This window comes from Gopherus evgoodei, chromosome 6 (assembly GCF_007399415.2).
Source record: "Gopherus evgoodei ecotype Sinaloan lineage chromosome 6, rGopEvg1_v1.p, whole genome shotgun sequence".
In the NCBI taxonomy this organism is placed as follows: Eukaryota; Metazoa; Chordata; order Testudines; family Testudinidae; genus Gopherus; species Gopherus evgoodei.
In genome coordinates, this window is record NC_044327.1 from 115,087,374 (window position 1) to 115,102,353 (window position 14,980).

At 45.1% G+C, this 14,980-nt stretch overlaps 1 protein-coding gene across 2 annotated transcripts in view; it reads right to left on the bottom strand.

Moving 5' to 3' along the window:
* Positions 1–10,316, bottom strand: part of MALT1 (MALT1 paracaspase) — a 75,497-nt gene extending 65,181 nt beyond the window's left edge. The window contains exons 1-2 of one of the 2 annotated variants that reach the window (XM_030567288.1): positions 10,019–10,316; positions 5,550–5,716 (exon numbers count right to left, since the gene is read on the bottom strand). In XM_030567288.1, coding sequence (XP_030423148.1) covers positions 5,550–5,716; positions 10,019–10,179 — 328 coding nt within the window. In that variant the 5' untranslated portion in view covers positions 10,180–10,316. The remainder of the gene's footprint in view (positions 1–5,549; positions 5,717–10,018) is intronic. The other variant, XM_030567287.1, reaches the window with a different exon arrangement.
* Positions 10,317–14,980: the final 4,664 nt, after the last annotated feature.

Here is a 14,980-nt window from a genome sequence, read left to right on the forward strand (position 1 = left end):
CCCATGATTCCCCCCACTGGCCCAGAAAGGATAGACATGTTCTCGCACATTATACTGCAGACCAATTCATAGTGCAGCTCAGATTACTACAGCACTAAGACACATTGGATATGTCCCCAGAAGTCTTAGTGCTACCCACAAGTACATGCAGGACACAACAACTCAAGTGTTATTTTGCAGAGCAGCCACTCTCAATCGAGCTAGGTTAACTCAAGGGCTGTAACTCTAACGTAGGTAACTTGAGTTCTCTTTAGTGAAGACATACCCTGACTGAGACCAACACAGGGCAGGCTGAGAACAGTATATCAGCATCACCTAGATGACATTGCTGCCAATGTCTAATAATGACTTTATTAAAATAAATTCTATTAAGGATTTATGTGAGAAAGGATGCTGATGAACAGGAACAGATGTCACCCTATCCAAAGAGTCATTTATCAGAGTCCCCCTTAGTCATTTATCAAGTTGTCAGACGTGACATCTTTTGGGACAGAATAAGGTAACTTTTCTTTATTGCTTATTAGTCCCAATGCTAGGAATAGACTCTTGATCTTGTCCGCTACAAAAAAGGGGATCTCATCAGGGGAAATGCCAAAGAGACATGACATCCTTGCAAACTGAGCACCACCCAAATTGATCTCTGGCAAAGCATTTAAAGTGGTGTGGTTGTATATTCAGTTCATGTCCATCATTGGCTATCTTGTCACACAAACTACGCTTTTGACACCTACGATCATCACCTGGGTAGCAGCATTCCTTGACACACACTTTGGAATTTCTTGATCTTCCATTCTAATATGTCCGTAACAAAAAAGCCACTGATACCAAACCAGTGCTGACAGATGTGGTTGCTAGCTTTGGCTTGGAACATCCTTATTTCTAATCTTGTCCTGCCACTCAATATAAAGCAGTGGACAAAGACATGAATCAAAAACATTAATCTGATGTTCTTCCAGCTTTCCTTATCACCCACATTTCATTGTCAAAAAACAGAGTTGGTGTAAATGTGGTTCTACAGACCCACAGCTTTGCAGCAAGCTTGACATCACAATGTTTCAACAGAGGCCACCCAAGGACCGAAACATAGCAGCAGATGCTGCTGCTATACAAGCATCTATATCTTTCAAGCATTCTCCAGCACTATCTATGACACTGCACCCAAATATCTGACAGCTGCCACCTGCTCAATGTTCTGTCCAGAAAGGTTACTACTGAGCTGGTTGTAATATGGAAGAGGCTGCCTGATAATGTGAGGAGTGATAGCTCAGTGGTTTGAACACTGGCCTGCTAAACCCAGGGTTGAGAGTTCAATCCTTGAGGGGGCTGCTTAGGGATCTGGGGCAAAATCAGTACTTGGTCCTGCTAGTGAAGGCAGGGAGCTGGACTCAATGACCTTTCAGGATCCCTTCCTGTTCTATGAGACAGGTATATTTCCATATATATAGACTTAGTTTTATCTGGATTAATAACCGAACCAATGCATGCTGCTTCTTGCCTGACCAGACTGACCATAAACTGCAGCAATTTACCAAACTGAGCCAGAAAGACACGGTCATTAAAGATCTCAAAGCAAACTGGCATTCAGCTCACTTCCAACTATCCCCTCAAAATTTATCCATCAACACTAATATTGAACAATGATGATGACAAAACAAAACCTTGCCACACTCCTATGGGGATAGAAAACCCAACTGACTCAAATGCAGCTTTCTGTTCCATTATAAAGTTTTTCTATCAATAAATTTATCTTCCCAGGAACGCTTTTAGAATATCTATGCAGCAATAAAAAACCTGTGGCACTAAGTCTCAGAGGCCAGACTGTGGGGCTAAAATATACAACACAGATGTTTGGGGTCAAGCTGGAATCCAGGCTCTGAGACCTGCCCCCTTCATGGGGTTTCAGAATCCAGACTCTAACTCAGGCCTAAACATCTACAACACTGCAATTTTTAGCCCCACAGCCTGAGCCAGCTGACCCGGGTCAGCCATGGCCATACTGTGGGTCTTTTATTGCACTGTAAATGGACCTCAAGTCTAATCAGATCCCAAACAGATCTCCTGGACATTACAAACAGATCCAGCTTCTTTGCGTCCTGCTCGAAGGAGGCAAAATATCAAAGGAAGTACTGTCCTCAACCACAGGAAGGTCTAACTCCAACAAGCATATAGCTTACTAAATTGCCCGATTGTTATCTTACGTGCATATCCCTAACAAGATAGGGCACGTTAAGATTTCAATTCCTATCTGCACATGACTGTACATTTTAAGATCTACAGTAAGTAATCTACAGAAAGGAATGCATGGACCATCTTAATTTCTTTAACATCCTCCTCAGGCATACTCATTCCTTACACACACAATGAATTGTTTCTCTGGTTACTGTTATTGCGGAGCATGACCGGATCATTGTTTATGTTCCCACAATCATAACCTAGGGGATGAGATTTCTCCTTCCTTCCTTGTGCACCCAAAACAGAAGCAAACCCCCGCATGTTTTCACCTGTTCATTACTTTACACTTTCTTTCACTCAGACCAGGTCTATACTAGAAAACGTTTGCTGCTATAGCTATACTGGCAAACTCTCCTAGTGTAGATGCAGCTTATACCATCAAAAAATGTGATTTTGCCAATATTGCTTTTACAGATTCAGTAAGCAAAACAAGGTATACTGGCAAAAGCCATTTATGTTGGTATAACTACACTTAGAATCATAAGGAAAGAAGGGACTGCAAGAGTCATCTAGTCTAATCCTTTGCCAAGATGCAGGATTTATTGTGTCTACACCATCCAAGCCATCCTTTTGAAAACCTGCAGTGAAGAAGCTTCCACAACCTCCTGAGGCAGTCTGTTCCATTGTCTCACTGTTCTTACACTTAGGAAGTTTTTCCTGAGATTTTATCTAAATCTGCTATGCTACAGTTTGAACCCATTGCCTCTTCTCTTTTGCCACAGAGGGCAGGACAACAACTTTTCTCCATCTTTTTTATGGCAGCCTTTCAAGTATTTGAAGACTGTTATCATATCCCCCTTAATCTCCTCTTTTCCAAACTAGCCTTCAGCCTTTGCTCATATGCCTTACATTTCATCCCTTTAACCATCTTTATCGCTGGCCTCTGGATCCTTTCCAGTTTCTCTACATCCTGTCTATACACTGGTGACCAACACTGGACACTATACTCAAGCTGAGGCCTAACCAGTGCCAACTAGAGCGGTACAGTACTATCACCTGCCATGATTTGCATGTTCTGCATCTGTTAATGCAACCTAAAATTTCATTTGCTTGTTTTGCAACAGCATTACATTGCTGACTCATGTTGAGGTTGTGAACCACCACAACCCCCACCCAGGTCCTTCTCAACAGTGCTGCTGCCAAGCCAGTTTTCCCCAATTCTGTATATGTGCATTTGGTTTTTCGTCTCTAAGCGTAGCACTTTACATTTGTCTTTGTTGAATTACATTTTGTGGTCTATAACTCAGTTCTCCAATTTATCAAGATCCCTCTGAATTTTAGCTCTATCATCCAAAGTACTAGCACATTGCCCCCCAGCTTTGTATCATCTGGAAACTTGATCAGCATGCTCTCTATACCTACATCCAGATAATTAATAAAGGTGTTAAACACCACCAGGCCCAAAATAGACCCCTGTGAAACCCAACCTGAGACCTCTCTACAATCTGATGTCATTCCATTAATAGTTATGCTTTGCTTGTGGTTGTTCAACCAATTATGTATCCACTTAATGGTATTTCTGTCAAGCCCACATTTCTCCACTTAAACTAGGGATTTTCCCAGTATAGAAATGTTGCCCCATCTCCCCAAATCACTTCCATACCTGACATTGCTATATTTACAAAAGTCTTGGGTATAGACCCGGCCTTAGTAGGTTTACACAGATGCACTTTCATTTAGGCTGTCACAAAAGTTCATTATATCTTTGAATGCTTCACATTACCCTCCTTTTACACAAAGCAACACATTGCAGTTCTAATACTGATCTTGGCAAAAGCAATAATTCAATTGTAAAAACGTAGGCACAGTGAATCTAAAAAACTACTGTTATTCCCACATAGCCTATTTAAGAAACAGAACAGGATAATTAATTAACTAGATTAATTTTTCCTAAAACAACAATTCCTATATGAACTCTTCACAGATTTAAGGTTTCAAACTATAAAAGCTAATGTTAGGGGGCCAATTTATAGAACAAAACAGAATTTGGCCATGTGTTTTTGGAATACATTACAGGTAGTAATGAAAAATACATTTATTCTCATAAATGAAGGACAAGGAGTACAAAACTCACCTATGATTCTGACTATTGCTCTTGTACATGCATTAACTTTTTTCTGTTTGTGAAATATCTCATTAGTTACTATCTAGAATTCATAATAAGACATTATCAAATCACAGCAAAAGACTAGATTCAGCAAGATGACTGCTCAATTGTGGTCTCCCTCACAGATTTGCTGTTTTAACACACAAGAATTCTGTTTAAATTTATCATTTACATAGCATCTAGGAACTCAAGTTAAGGATCAGCACCCCATTTTGTTAGCCCTGTTTTGTGTAATAAAGGACAGCTGCAAATAATGAGGTCTTCGACCTCAGTAATAAGTTTACTCAGATTATGTCTTCACTTCAGCTGCACAGCTACAGCATGGTGGCCATGCTGCTGTAGTGCCATAGTTTAAATGCTTCCTACATCAACAGAAGGGGTTTTTCTATCAGTGCACCTCTCTGAAAGGCAATAGCTAGGTCAACAGAAGTCTTAGGCCACACCTATACTATGGGCACAGGCCTATCGACAGCAATTCTGGGCCCCAGGGCCAGGGCCATCCTGGGGGGCTTGGGGCGGAAATGATGAATCCATCACTTCTGGGACTGTCTGTCACTTACAGGACAGACCACACTGGCCAATCATGTCAGCCCACAGGGCCCCCCAAAGCACAGGGCCCAGAGTGGTTGGGCATGCCTAGGAGCCCTGCAGCCTGCTCAGGCATTTTAAAAGTGCCTGCGGCTCCCGGCTGCTGCCACTGCCGCCTTCCCATGCAGCAGTTTGGTTGAGTGAAGAATTTTTCCATTGACCTAACCAGGTCTACAATGGGGGGGGTTAAGTTGGCTTAACTAAGGCACTCGGGAGAGTGAATTTTTCACACCCCTGAGCAACCCACTTAGGTTGATCCAAATTTTAAGTGTAGACCAGTGACAGTTCTGTTGATACACAAGACAGAAAAGAATCCACTCTTCCAGACTTCTGTGTGGTCCTGGCTGCAGGGCTTACAGTAGTAAAAAACAACCACATCCACTACCTTACTTTTTAAATAACTAAGTAAGCAAACAATCTGCCTTCCCTCCCAAATATACCTATTGTCTTCACAACAGACTCTTCTGTTCTGCCCATCTGTTCCTAACACTATCTATTCTGGATTCTTACATAGCATTGCTAGCTTTTACCTATAAATTCTTCTACCCACTATAGGACCCTTCACCCCAGTGAGTTTCCAGCATAATGCATATAGATGGTGAATTTAGGAATGAAAATTAACCTGGAGGACTGAGACACTGAAGAGCCTCTGTGTGTTCCAGGGCCTGTAAGAATTCCACTAGTTCCACCACAGTGCAACCCCTTTCACCCATTAGTCTCAGGAGACTCCAACTGGGGCTTCCTTCTGGCTCCAGTACTTTGAGAGAACATTGTTCCAACTCCAGAGAACTGCAAAAATTAAAACAAAACAAATATGTTAAGTGCATTTGTATGAATGCCAAGTGATCAATTAAAAATGGAGAAAGAGAAACCTTATCTCTGTACTATACTCATACCTAATTTTGCCCCCAGTGAGATTGCCTTGTAAGGAAATATTGATAAAACTGAATATATGAAAGTAAATATTAATTTTTGCAGGGAAAATTATGATAGGAATCTGGTGTTCATTACTACAAATACAAGATCTTCCTAATGTACACGTCTGACTCCCATTAAGCGGTGGATTTACACACATGAATCTAGCAGAGATTATTCTACTAATGTGAGGTATTTCCCAGTTCTATATTATATTGTTTCCTAGAAGTATTTAAAGTATCTTACACAAATATGCAGCATCTCAGGTCAAAAGGATTTCAAAACACATGACAACTGTATACAAATCATACACCACCACTTTAATTAAGCTGCCTGAAATGAAGGTGAACTGTACTCCACACAAAGGATATTTGTGTGAATGGCAATTCTACCCAATACACTGGGTAGACTCCTACACTTGTAGGTAGGACTTCTGTTTTCACTATCTATTCTGAAAAACCAAATACCTTTGCAAAAACCTTTCCATTTAAAGTGTGTCTACTTCAGAAGCAATAAACAATGAGTCACCAATAGCAGGATTTAAACTGTGGTTCCAGGAAGACACTATTTCATAGATTCAAGGACTGAAAGGGACCTCGAGAGGTCACTGAGTCCAGTCCTCTGCCCTCATCGCAGGACCAAATACTGTCTAGACCATCCCTGATAAATGTTTATCTAACCTACTCTTACATATCTCCAGAGATGGAGATTCCACAACCTCCCTAGGCAATTTATTCCAGATATGATGCTTTCATCACTGATGTACTGCTATAGTGTAAGAAAGATTAAATATTAGACATTTGTCTAGTGGGTCTTGCCCATGTGCCCAGGATGTAACTGATCACCATATTTGGGTCAGGAAGAAATTTCCCGCTAGGTCAGATTGGCTGAGACCATGGGTGGGGGTCTGAGGATTTGCCTTCCTCTGCAGCATGGGTCACTTGAAGGTTCAAACTAGTGCAAATGTTGAATGCTCTGTAACTTTAAGTCTTTAAACCATGATTTGAGGACTTCAGTAACTCAACCAGAAGTTAGGGGTCTATTTCAGGAGTGGGTGAGGTTCTGTGGCCTGCAATGTGCAGAAGGTCAGACTAGATTATCACAAAGGTCCCTTCTGACCTTAAACTCGATGAATCTACACTTCATTGCCAAACTGTAATTTCAGATGTAGAGATCCATGCATTAAAACTTCAGTCTTAAGCCTTCAGAGCTTCTAATCACAGAACTAAGTACTATAACCTTTTCTGGATAATCTCAACATGTGAAGAATTAGGAAAGGATCAAAGTTTTGGAAAAACATGAAGTTATATGTCACCACAAGAAAGGTCTGTTTAGAACCCCTTTATTTCATTACCATGTACTTGCTACAGATTAATTAATAAGGTTGTGATGGGAAAGGGTTTTTATACTCTTGGGGAAAAAAAGGACACTAATATAATGCAAGATTCAATAAACTTCAGCAGCAGAGGAAATTGAACACATCCTGGCAGGAAGAATACAAAACAGACCAATTTGTACGAGTATATTTTTTCCCTTGCAACAATTTTCATGTTTATCTTCCTGTTGTCTCTGTAAAAACAGGAGAGATACCACTTAAGACTGTAGGATTACTTATTCTGCAAAGCAGATACATCATTAAACTTCTTTGCCAAACTGCAAAGACATAATAGAGAATAATTCACATGAGAATAATTCATCTACTTTAACAGAATAAAGGGCATTTTAGCTACAAGAATGAAACCAGTAAGACAGTGCATCCCATCACAACAGATCATCACCACATGTTGCATACACCAAATCTGTTGCTCACAAGGTCCACTTGCCCCAAATTGGCTTATGTCTCTGTGTCAAGCCTTGCATGGATCCTTAAATTGTTTCCCGTAGCAGCTGCCCACCCCTGCACTCAGCTACTGAGAATCTGCATCTGTCACTGCTAAAGCACCCCAAGAGTGCGTGCCAGGCACTCCTTGCCTGAGCATTCATCAGAGCACGCTGTGGCTTCCTCACTACATGCTCTAAAGTCTCTTCCTTGAGATGACACTGCCCCAGCAGCAGCTCTCCCATTGCTTGTGCCAGGGCCCCCAACCATAGCCACAGGAGGGTCAAGTGAGGGTTTTTCACTGCCTGTGCTAGGGCCCCCAGCCATACCCTCCCCTGACACTCCAGGGCTTTCCCACTCCCCAGCCACACCCTCACCTGACCCCCATGGCTCTCCCCTCCCTGCCTGTGCTAGGACCCCCAGCCACCTGTCATAAAACATATAGCTACAGGTAGTATAAAATACCTCTTTACCCTGCAAAGGGTTAATTTCTCTTTTACCTGTAAAGCATTAAGAAGCTCAGATAACCTGGGTGACTCCTGACCAAAAGGACCAATAAGGGGAGAAGATACTTTCAAACCTATGGGGGAAGGTTTTGGTCTGTCTTTCTCGGAGTCAGCCAGGAAACGGGGCAGGGGAAAATACATCTCCCTAAACTATATCTGAACTAAGCATCTAGTCTTGCTAAAATAGTAAATAATAGCAGAAAATAAATGTGTTCAGTTATCTTTTGTTTTGGCTTGTGAATTTTCCCTGTGCTAAGAGGGAGGTTTATCCCTGTTTTCGTAACTTTAAGGTTTTGCCTAGAGGGGAAATCCTCTGTGTTCTTGAGTCTTTTGTTATTCTGTAAAGTACTTACCATCCTGATTTTACAGAGGTGATTCTTTTACCTTTTCTTTAATTAAAATTCTTCTTTTAAGAACCTGTTCTTAAAATCCAAGGGCTTGGGTCTGTGTTCACCTGTACCAATTGGTGAGGATATTATTCTCAAGCCTCCCCAGGAGAGGGCATGTAGGGGCTTGGGGACATATTTGGGGAAAGTGGGGCTTCAAGTGGCCCTCCCTGAATATTTGTTTAAATCACTTGGTGGCGGCAGTGATACTAAGGCAAGGAAACAAATTTGTGCCTTCCTTGGTGAAGTTTTAACCTAAGTTGGTAAAAATAAGCTTCAGGGGCCTTTCATGCAGGTTCCCACATCTGTACCCCTGAGTTCTGAGTGGGGAAGGAATCCTAACCCACCCCTTCACCTGACCCCCTGGGGCGATCCCCTCCCCATGCCAGGACCCCCAGTCACAGCCTCACCTGACCCCCAGGGGCCCTCCCACTGCCTGTGCCAGGACCCCCAGCTACAGCCTCACCTGACCCCCAGGGGCTCTCCCACTGCCTGTGCCAGGACCCCCAGCTACAACCTCACCTGACCCCCAGGGGCTCTCCCACTGCCTGTGCCAGGACCCCCAGCTACAACCTCACCTGACCCCCAGGGGCTCTCCCACTGCCTGTGCCAGGACCCCCAGCTACAGCCTCACCTGACCCCCAGGGGCTCTCCCACTGCCTGTGCCAGGACCCCCAGCTACAGCCTCACCTGACCCCCAGGGGCCCTCCCACTGCCTGCGCCAGGACCCCCAGCTACAGCCTCACCTGACCCCCAGGGGCTCTCCCACTGCCTGTGCCAGGACCCCCAGCTACACCTCACCTGACCCCCAGGGGCCCTCCCACTGCCTGTGCCAGGACCCCCAGCTACAGCCTCACCTGACCCCCAGGGGCCCTCCCACTGCCTGTGCCAGGACCCCCAGCTACAGCCTCACCTGACCCCCAGGGGCCCTCCCACTGCCTGTGCCAGGACCCCCAGCTACAGCCTCACCTGACCCCCAGGGGCCCTCCCACTGCCTGTGCCAGGACCCCCAGCTACAGCCTCACCTGACCCCCAGGGGCCCTCCCACTGCCTGTGCCAGGACCCCCCAGCTACAGCCTTACTTGACCCCACTACATGCATCAGAGAAGTGGGTATTCACCCAGGAAAGCTCATGCTCCAAAACGTCTGTTAGTCTATAAGGTGCCACAGGATTCTTTGCTGCTTTTACAGACCCAGACTAACACGGCTACCCCGCTCATACCTGACCCCCAGGGGCCCTCCCACTGCCTGTGCCAGGACCCCCAGCTACAGCCTCACCTGACCCCCAGGGGCTCTCCCACTCCCTGTGCCAGGCTCCCGCCGGCTGCTCGTTTCACCTGAGCTTGCCCCATGTGCCACTCCCCCGTCCGGCGCCAGACCCACTGTCCCGACTGGCCCGGCTCCTCCGCTGCTTCTGCCCCCCGCCTGCCGTTGCCTCAGCACCCCGGGCTGCCGCTGCCCTCACCTCAGCTTGACTCTGCCGTGGCTCCCGGCTCGCTGCGCCAAGTCTCTCCAGCCCCTGCCCGGAGCTGCGCGGTCCAGCACGCCACTGAGCCGCCGGAGCAGCGGCTCCCCGAGCCGGTTAAGGGGCAGCGACCCCGGCGGGGCCGCGGGTGAGACCGACATAGTGGAGATAAGAGACCCCAACGAGCGGCCCCGGGAGCGCTTTGAACCTCCCCAGCGCCTGAAGCTCCGGGAACGGAGCGGAGGCGGCGCCTGCACCCGGAAGGAGGGAGCCGGGGATTCCCGCCCCAGCAACAACCCGCCAGACTGGCAGGGAGCGGCTGGGTCTCCTCTATCCCCGCCCGCGGCGACGCTCCAGTTCCCTGGGCCAGTCCCTCTCCTCACTTAAACCTGCCCGGGCTGAGCTTCCTCTTTACTCTGTCAGTCCCTTCGGCTCAGTGCCCCAGACTCCCACACACCTTGGTGCCTGAGCCTGAAGCGCCCCCCTATCTATTCCAGCCCTTCCCAGTGCTGCCCCTATAAGAGTCTGATCCTACCGTGGTTCTCCCTTGTGCCCACCCCCACCACTCTCATCTAACCTCAGCTTGACCGTGCTGTTCCCTCCACTCCCTATGCCAGCCCTGCCTCAGCACTTGCCCTCATCTCCCTTTCCCTGCATGACTACCTGGTCTCTGTGCCAAACCCCCTTATGTGAGCCTCACCTGGCTGTGCCTCCCACATATACTGGGCCAGCTCCCCACAGCCCCTCCCTCAGTCTCACCATGCTATGACAGCCCCACTCTTTCAACTTGTCCTGGCCTGTCCCTTACTAAAGCATCACCCTGCTAGGCTCCTCCACAACCACTCACCTCAGTTCAGCCGGACCCTGAACTGGCTCCCCACTCACTGTACCCATCCATTTCACCTCAGCCTGAGCCTGCCCTGGGGCCTTGCTCACCTCCAGGTCCCAACCCCTCTCACTACTACACAGGCCAGCAAGTTGCTAAATTGTTGTAGTAGCTAATTAGTAGTCAGAGACCCTCTCCCCCAGATGGAGTATGGATCATTAAACTGATAGTTGGGAAGGCCTGGCATAACTCAGGCCAAGCTCCAGGGAGAGCTTTGAAACTCCCATACCTAGCAACAGGGAACAGTGCCTACATCTGGGTGAAACATACATAAATATGTTTTTGGAAGTTTTTTGATTCTAGTAACATTAGGCTGTAATTTCAATCTGTGAATGAAAACTTCAGTTGTTCTAAAAAGTTAAAGGGAAGTAATGAAACCATCAAGGTTTTTGTTATGCTCATTAGGAAACAACAAAAGCCTAGAAGCAAATGTTGAGGGTGGGAGGTAGGCACAGATGCATCTATGTCCCCATTCCTGCTCTGCTTAGGCCTGCTGCAAATAGAAGCAGCTACTGGCCCTGCCCTTTGTCATGATGAAGTTGATGGTACCTAGACATGGGGCTAGGCTTTGGTATGAAAAACGAAACAGAAAGGTGAGAGTCAACCTGGTCTAACACAGGCAAAATTAGCTTTATATTTCAGACAATAAACCATTTTCACTACTTGGGCCTCACTTTTATGAAAGGTGACTAGTAGTTAAACATGAGTTTAGCCCACGTTAAGTTGAATTCTGGATGCCAGGGGAAACCCACTGGCAGAGGCTGCCCAGAGGATGCGTATTAATATAGATCGCCTATCATTCGTTTCAATAACTTAAAAATAAATTCTCTGTACTTCTCAATTGCCAAGTTTTCAAACTTGTGTGCCTAAAGTTAGTCACCTAAATAAGTAGCAGATTTTCGAAGATCCCTAGCAGCACCTGCAGCTCCCATTGACTTTAATTGGTATTCAGCACCTATGAAAATCAGACCACCTATTGAGGTGCCTAAATGTGTAGTTAGATCACTAACTGTAGGCACTCAGATTGGATGATTTTAGCCAATGCTATGTACTCTGATTCTTATTTGTTCACATTTTGTTTTCCTTGAAGCACTACTAATCTGAAAGCAAGATAATTGAATTGTTAAATAGCAATACTTTGTTCTTCAATATTACTTTCTATCTCACAAGCGCAATGTGGTTTATAAGCCACATGGCACCTCTTTTTAAACCAATGTGACATGTTAAACTGAGGCAAAGACATGACAAGTGCTTTGACTTGCTGGTGACATGTAATGGTCTACCAGTACAGCCAGGAATAGAGCACAGGAGCCTTCCCAGTCATGTGCTGTAACCGAGGAGACAGTTGAGTATACCCAGCACCTTTACTCCCCTGAAAACCAAACCACTTTTACTTAGATGCCTAAATATATGTTTACAGAGATTTTCAAAGGGACAAATGGCAACTAAGTGGCTAACTCCCAAATACTGTCAATGGGAGATAGGGCCCTAATTGCCATTTGTTCCTTTGAAAACTTCCCCTTAGGATGTCTAATTTCAGGTGCCAACCCTGGAATTTTTTGCAGAAGGTGTCCTCAGTTAAAAAATATTTTTAATTTCCAAGCTAACCCTATCATCTGGATATCCAAATGCCTCCATCTGTGTGTCTTGTACCGTGCCAAGATCATTGCAGACACTTAACCAATAAATAATTAAAACTGACCCTTTAAGACCCCCTTTGTTAACCTCCAGATTTATGTAAGATTGTGGAAATTTTTCCTGCATGTTGTTTTACTGAATGTTGGCATTTCTCTCCAACTTGACGGTGTTTGTGTTCTCTTTAGCAGTATCATGTGCAGCAATGATCACTCCAAGAAAGAGTGAGCATTATAATAGAGCACCTTTCATAAATAGGGGCAGTGTGCCCATGCCTGTGGCTGGCTGTTATAGGATGTATAATGCTAGCACTTTAGGTTTTTGTTGGTTTCAGTGCTTTATCACTTCCAGCTGTGCCCTTCGGTCTCCCAGTATTCTTCCCCTGTAAAAGAAGCTTAAGCAGAACCTCCAGTTTTTAGAGCCTTTTTTCCCTCTTCTAGTGAAGACGCCATAGAATGAAATTAAATTAATTAAAGTTAATGTAGCCTCAGCCTGGATTTCATCCATGACGTTAAGGTACATTCATATACAAATATCTGCTTAGGAGGAGGAGGAGGAGGACTTCATTATACATTGTGGCTAATTACATTCCATATGATTAATATTTGCAGTAGGTTGCTTTCAAAGTTGTTTATTGTGTTATCCCTTCATCTAAAAGTTATTTTTTCTAAATTGTCTATCTTCAGACACCATGCTGTAATATATAGTTAATGAGGAGCAGCATATGAAAGTATTTACTATCTGACAGCTCCTTGGTGGCCTTGAAGTGAGTTTGATATGTCTCAGTCCAGTTTCTATTGAGCAATGATTGACCTGATCACAAAAACAACTACCCCAGTTGATACTAACTGACACCCTTGACAGCAGCTGTAAGTTCCAGTGAACATTCCCTTTAGACCATGCTTATGGAACAACCAAAAAAAAAGATTATCAGACTCCAGCCTAGGTTTTACACAAAGCTGAGGCATCCTGAGACAGAACTAGCTACATACTTAGCTACCTAGCTTACCTAAGTGCCTGATTTAGGCCTTGTTTACACTACAAATGTCGACTCTCAAAAATTGCTATAATAATAATTGACATGTCATGTTCACACTCATTCCCTCTGTTGGCAGAGGGCATCCACAGTTGGTGTACTATCATGACCATGTGAGACATGAATTGTGGGTACCTATCCCACAGTCCAGCTCGACACCTTCTGCTGCTAGGTGTTGTGGGAAGGCGGAGCGGATTGCAGTGCATCTCAGGACTGGGTTCAATGTGCTATGATGCATTGCTTTCTGTCCCAGCATTCTTTCTTTCACTACATTTTTCAATGGTCCTTGTCTGCTGTGCACCCAGGCATCTTTGTGAGAAGGGATGGATTTTGCACTGCTCTCCTATGCTCTGATAACTGTCATGAAGACATCGCAGATGGCAGTGCAGTTAATCACAAAGTTCCTAACTGAAGAAGACTCCCAGTTGCCTGACATGCTGTGTGACATGGATAGAAACAAGTTTAGATTGCTTTTGGCATTCACAGAACAGCTGCAGGGACCGTCATGCACGTCTGGGATGATGAGCAGTTGCTACAGAACTTTTGGATGCAGAAAGCCACCTTCCTGGAACTGGGTGTGGAGCTCACCCCAGCACTACAGTGCAAGGACACCAGAATGAGACATACCCTATCAGTAAAGAAGCGCATGGCAATAGCTGTGTGGAAGCGGGCAACTTCAGACTGCTACCGGTCAGTCACTAATCAATTTTGAGTCATGAAGTCGACCACTGGGGCTCTGTTAATGCAAGCATGCAGGGCAATTAATCACATCTTACTACAAAGGACCGTGACTCTGGGAAATGCGCATGAAATTGTGGACGGCTTTTGAGAAACGGGTTTCCCTAACAATAGAGGGGCAATAGATGGCACATATATTCCAATTTTGGCACCAGACCACCTTGCGACAGAGTACATCAATAGAAAGGTGTACTCCTCTATGGTGTTGCAAGCACTTACAGGTCACTATGGGTGTTTCACTGACATCAGCGTGGGATGGTCTGGGAAAGTGCATGACACAGGCGTCTTCAAGAACACTGGCCTGTATAGAAAGCTACAAGTGGGGACTTTCTTTCCAGACCAGAAGATTACAGTGAGGGATGTTAAAATGCCAACAGTGATCCTGGGAGACCCAGCATACCACTTATAGCCATGGTTCATGAAACCTTACATGGAAAAGCTGAACAGCAGTAAGGAGCAGTTCTACAACAGGCCGAGTAGATGCCATATGACAGTGGCAGATTAAAGGAGTGCTGGCAATGCCTTTATGGCATGTTAGACCTCAATGAGGATAATATTCCCAGGGTGATAGCTACATGATGTACACTGAATAATCTTTGTGAAGCTAAGAGTGAAAGGTTTGCTCAGAGGTCGAATGTTGAGGCAGACCACTTGGCTGCTGATTTTG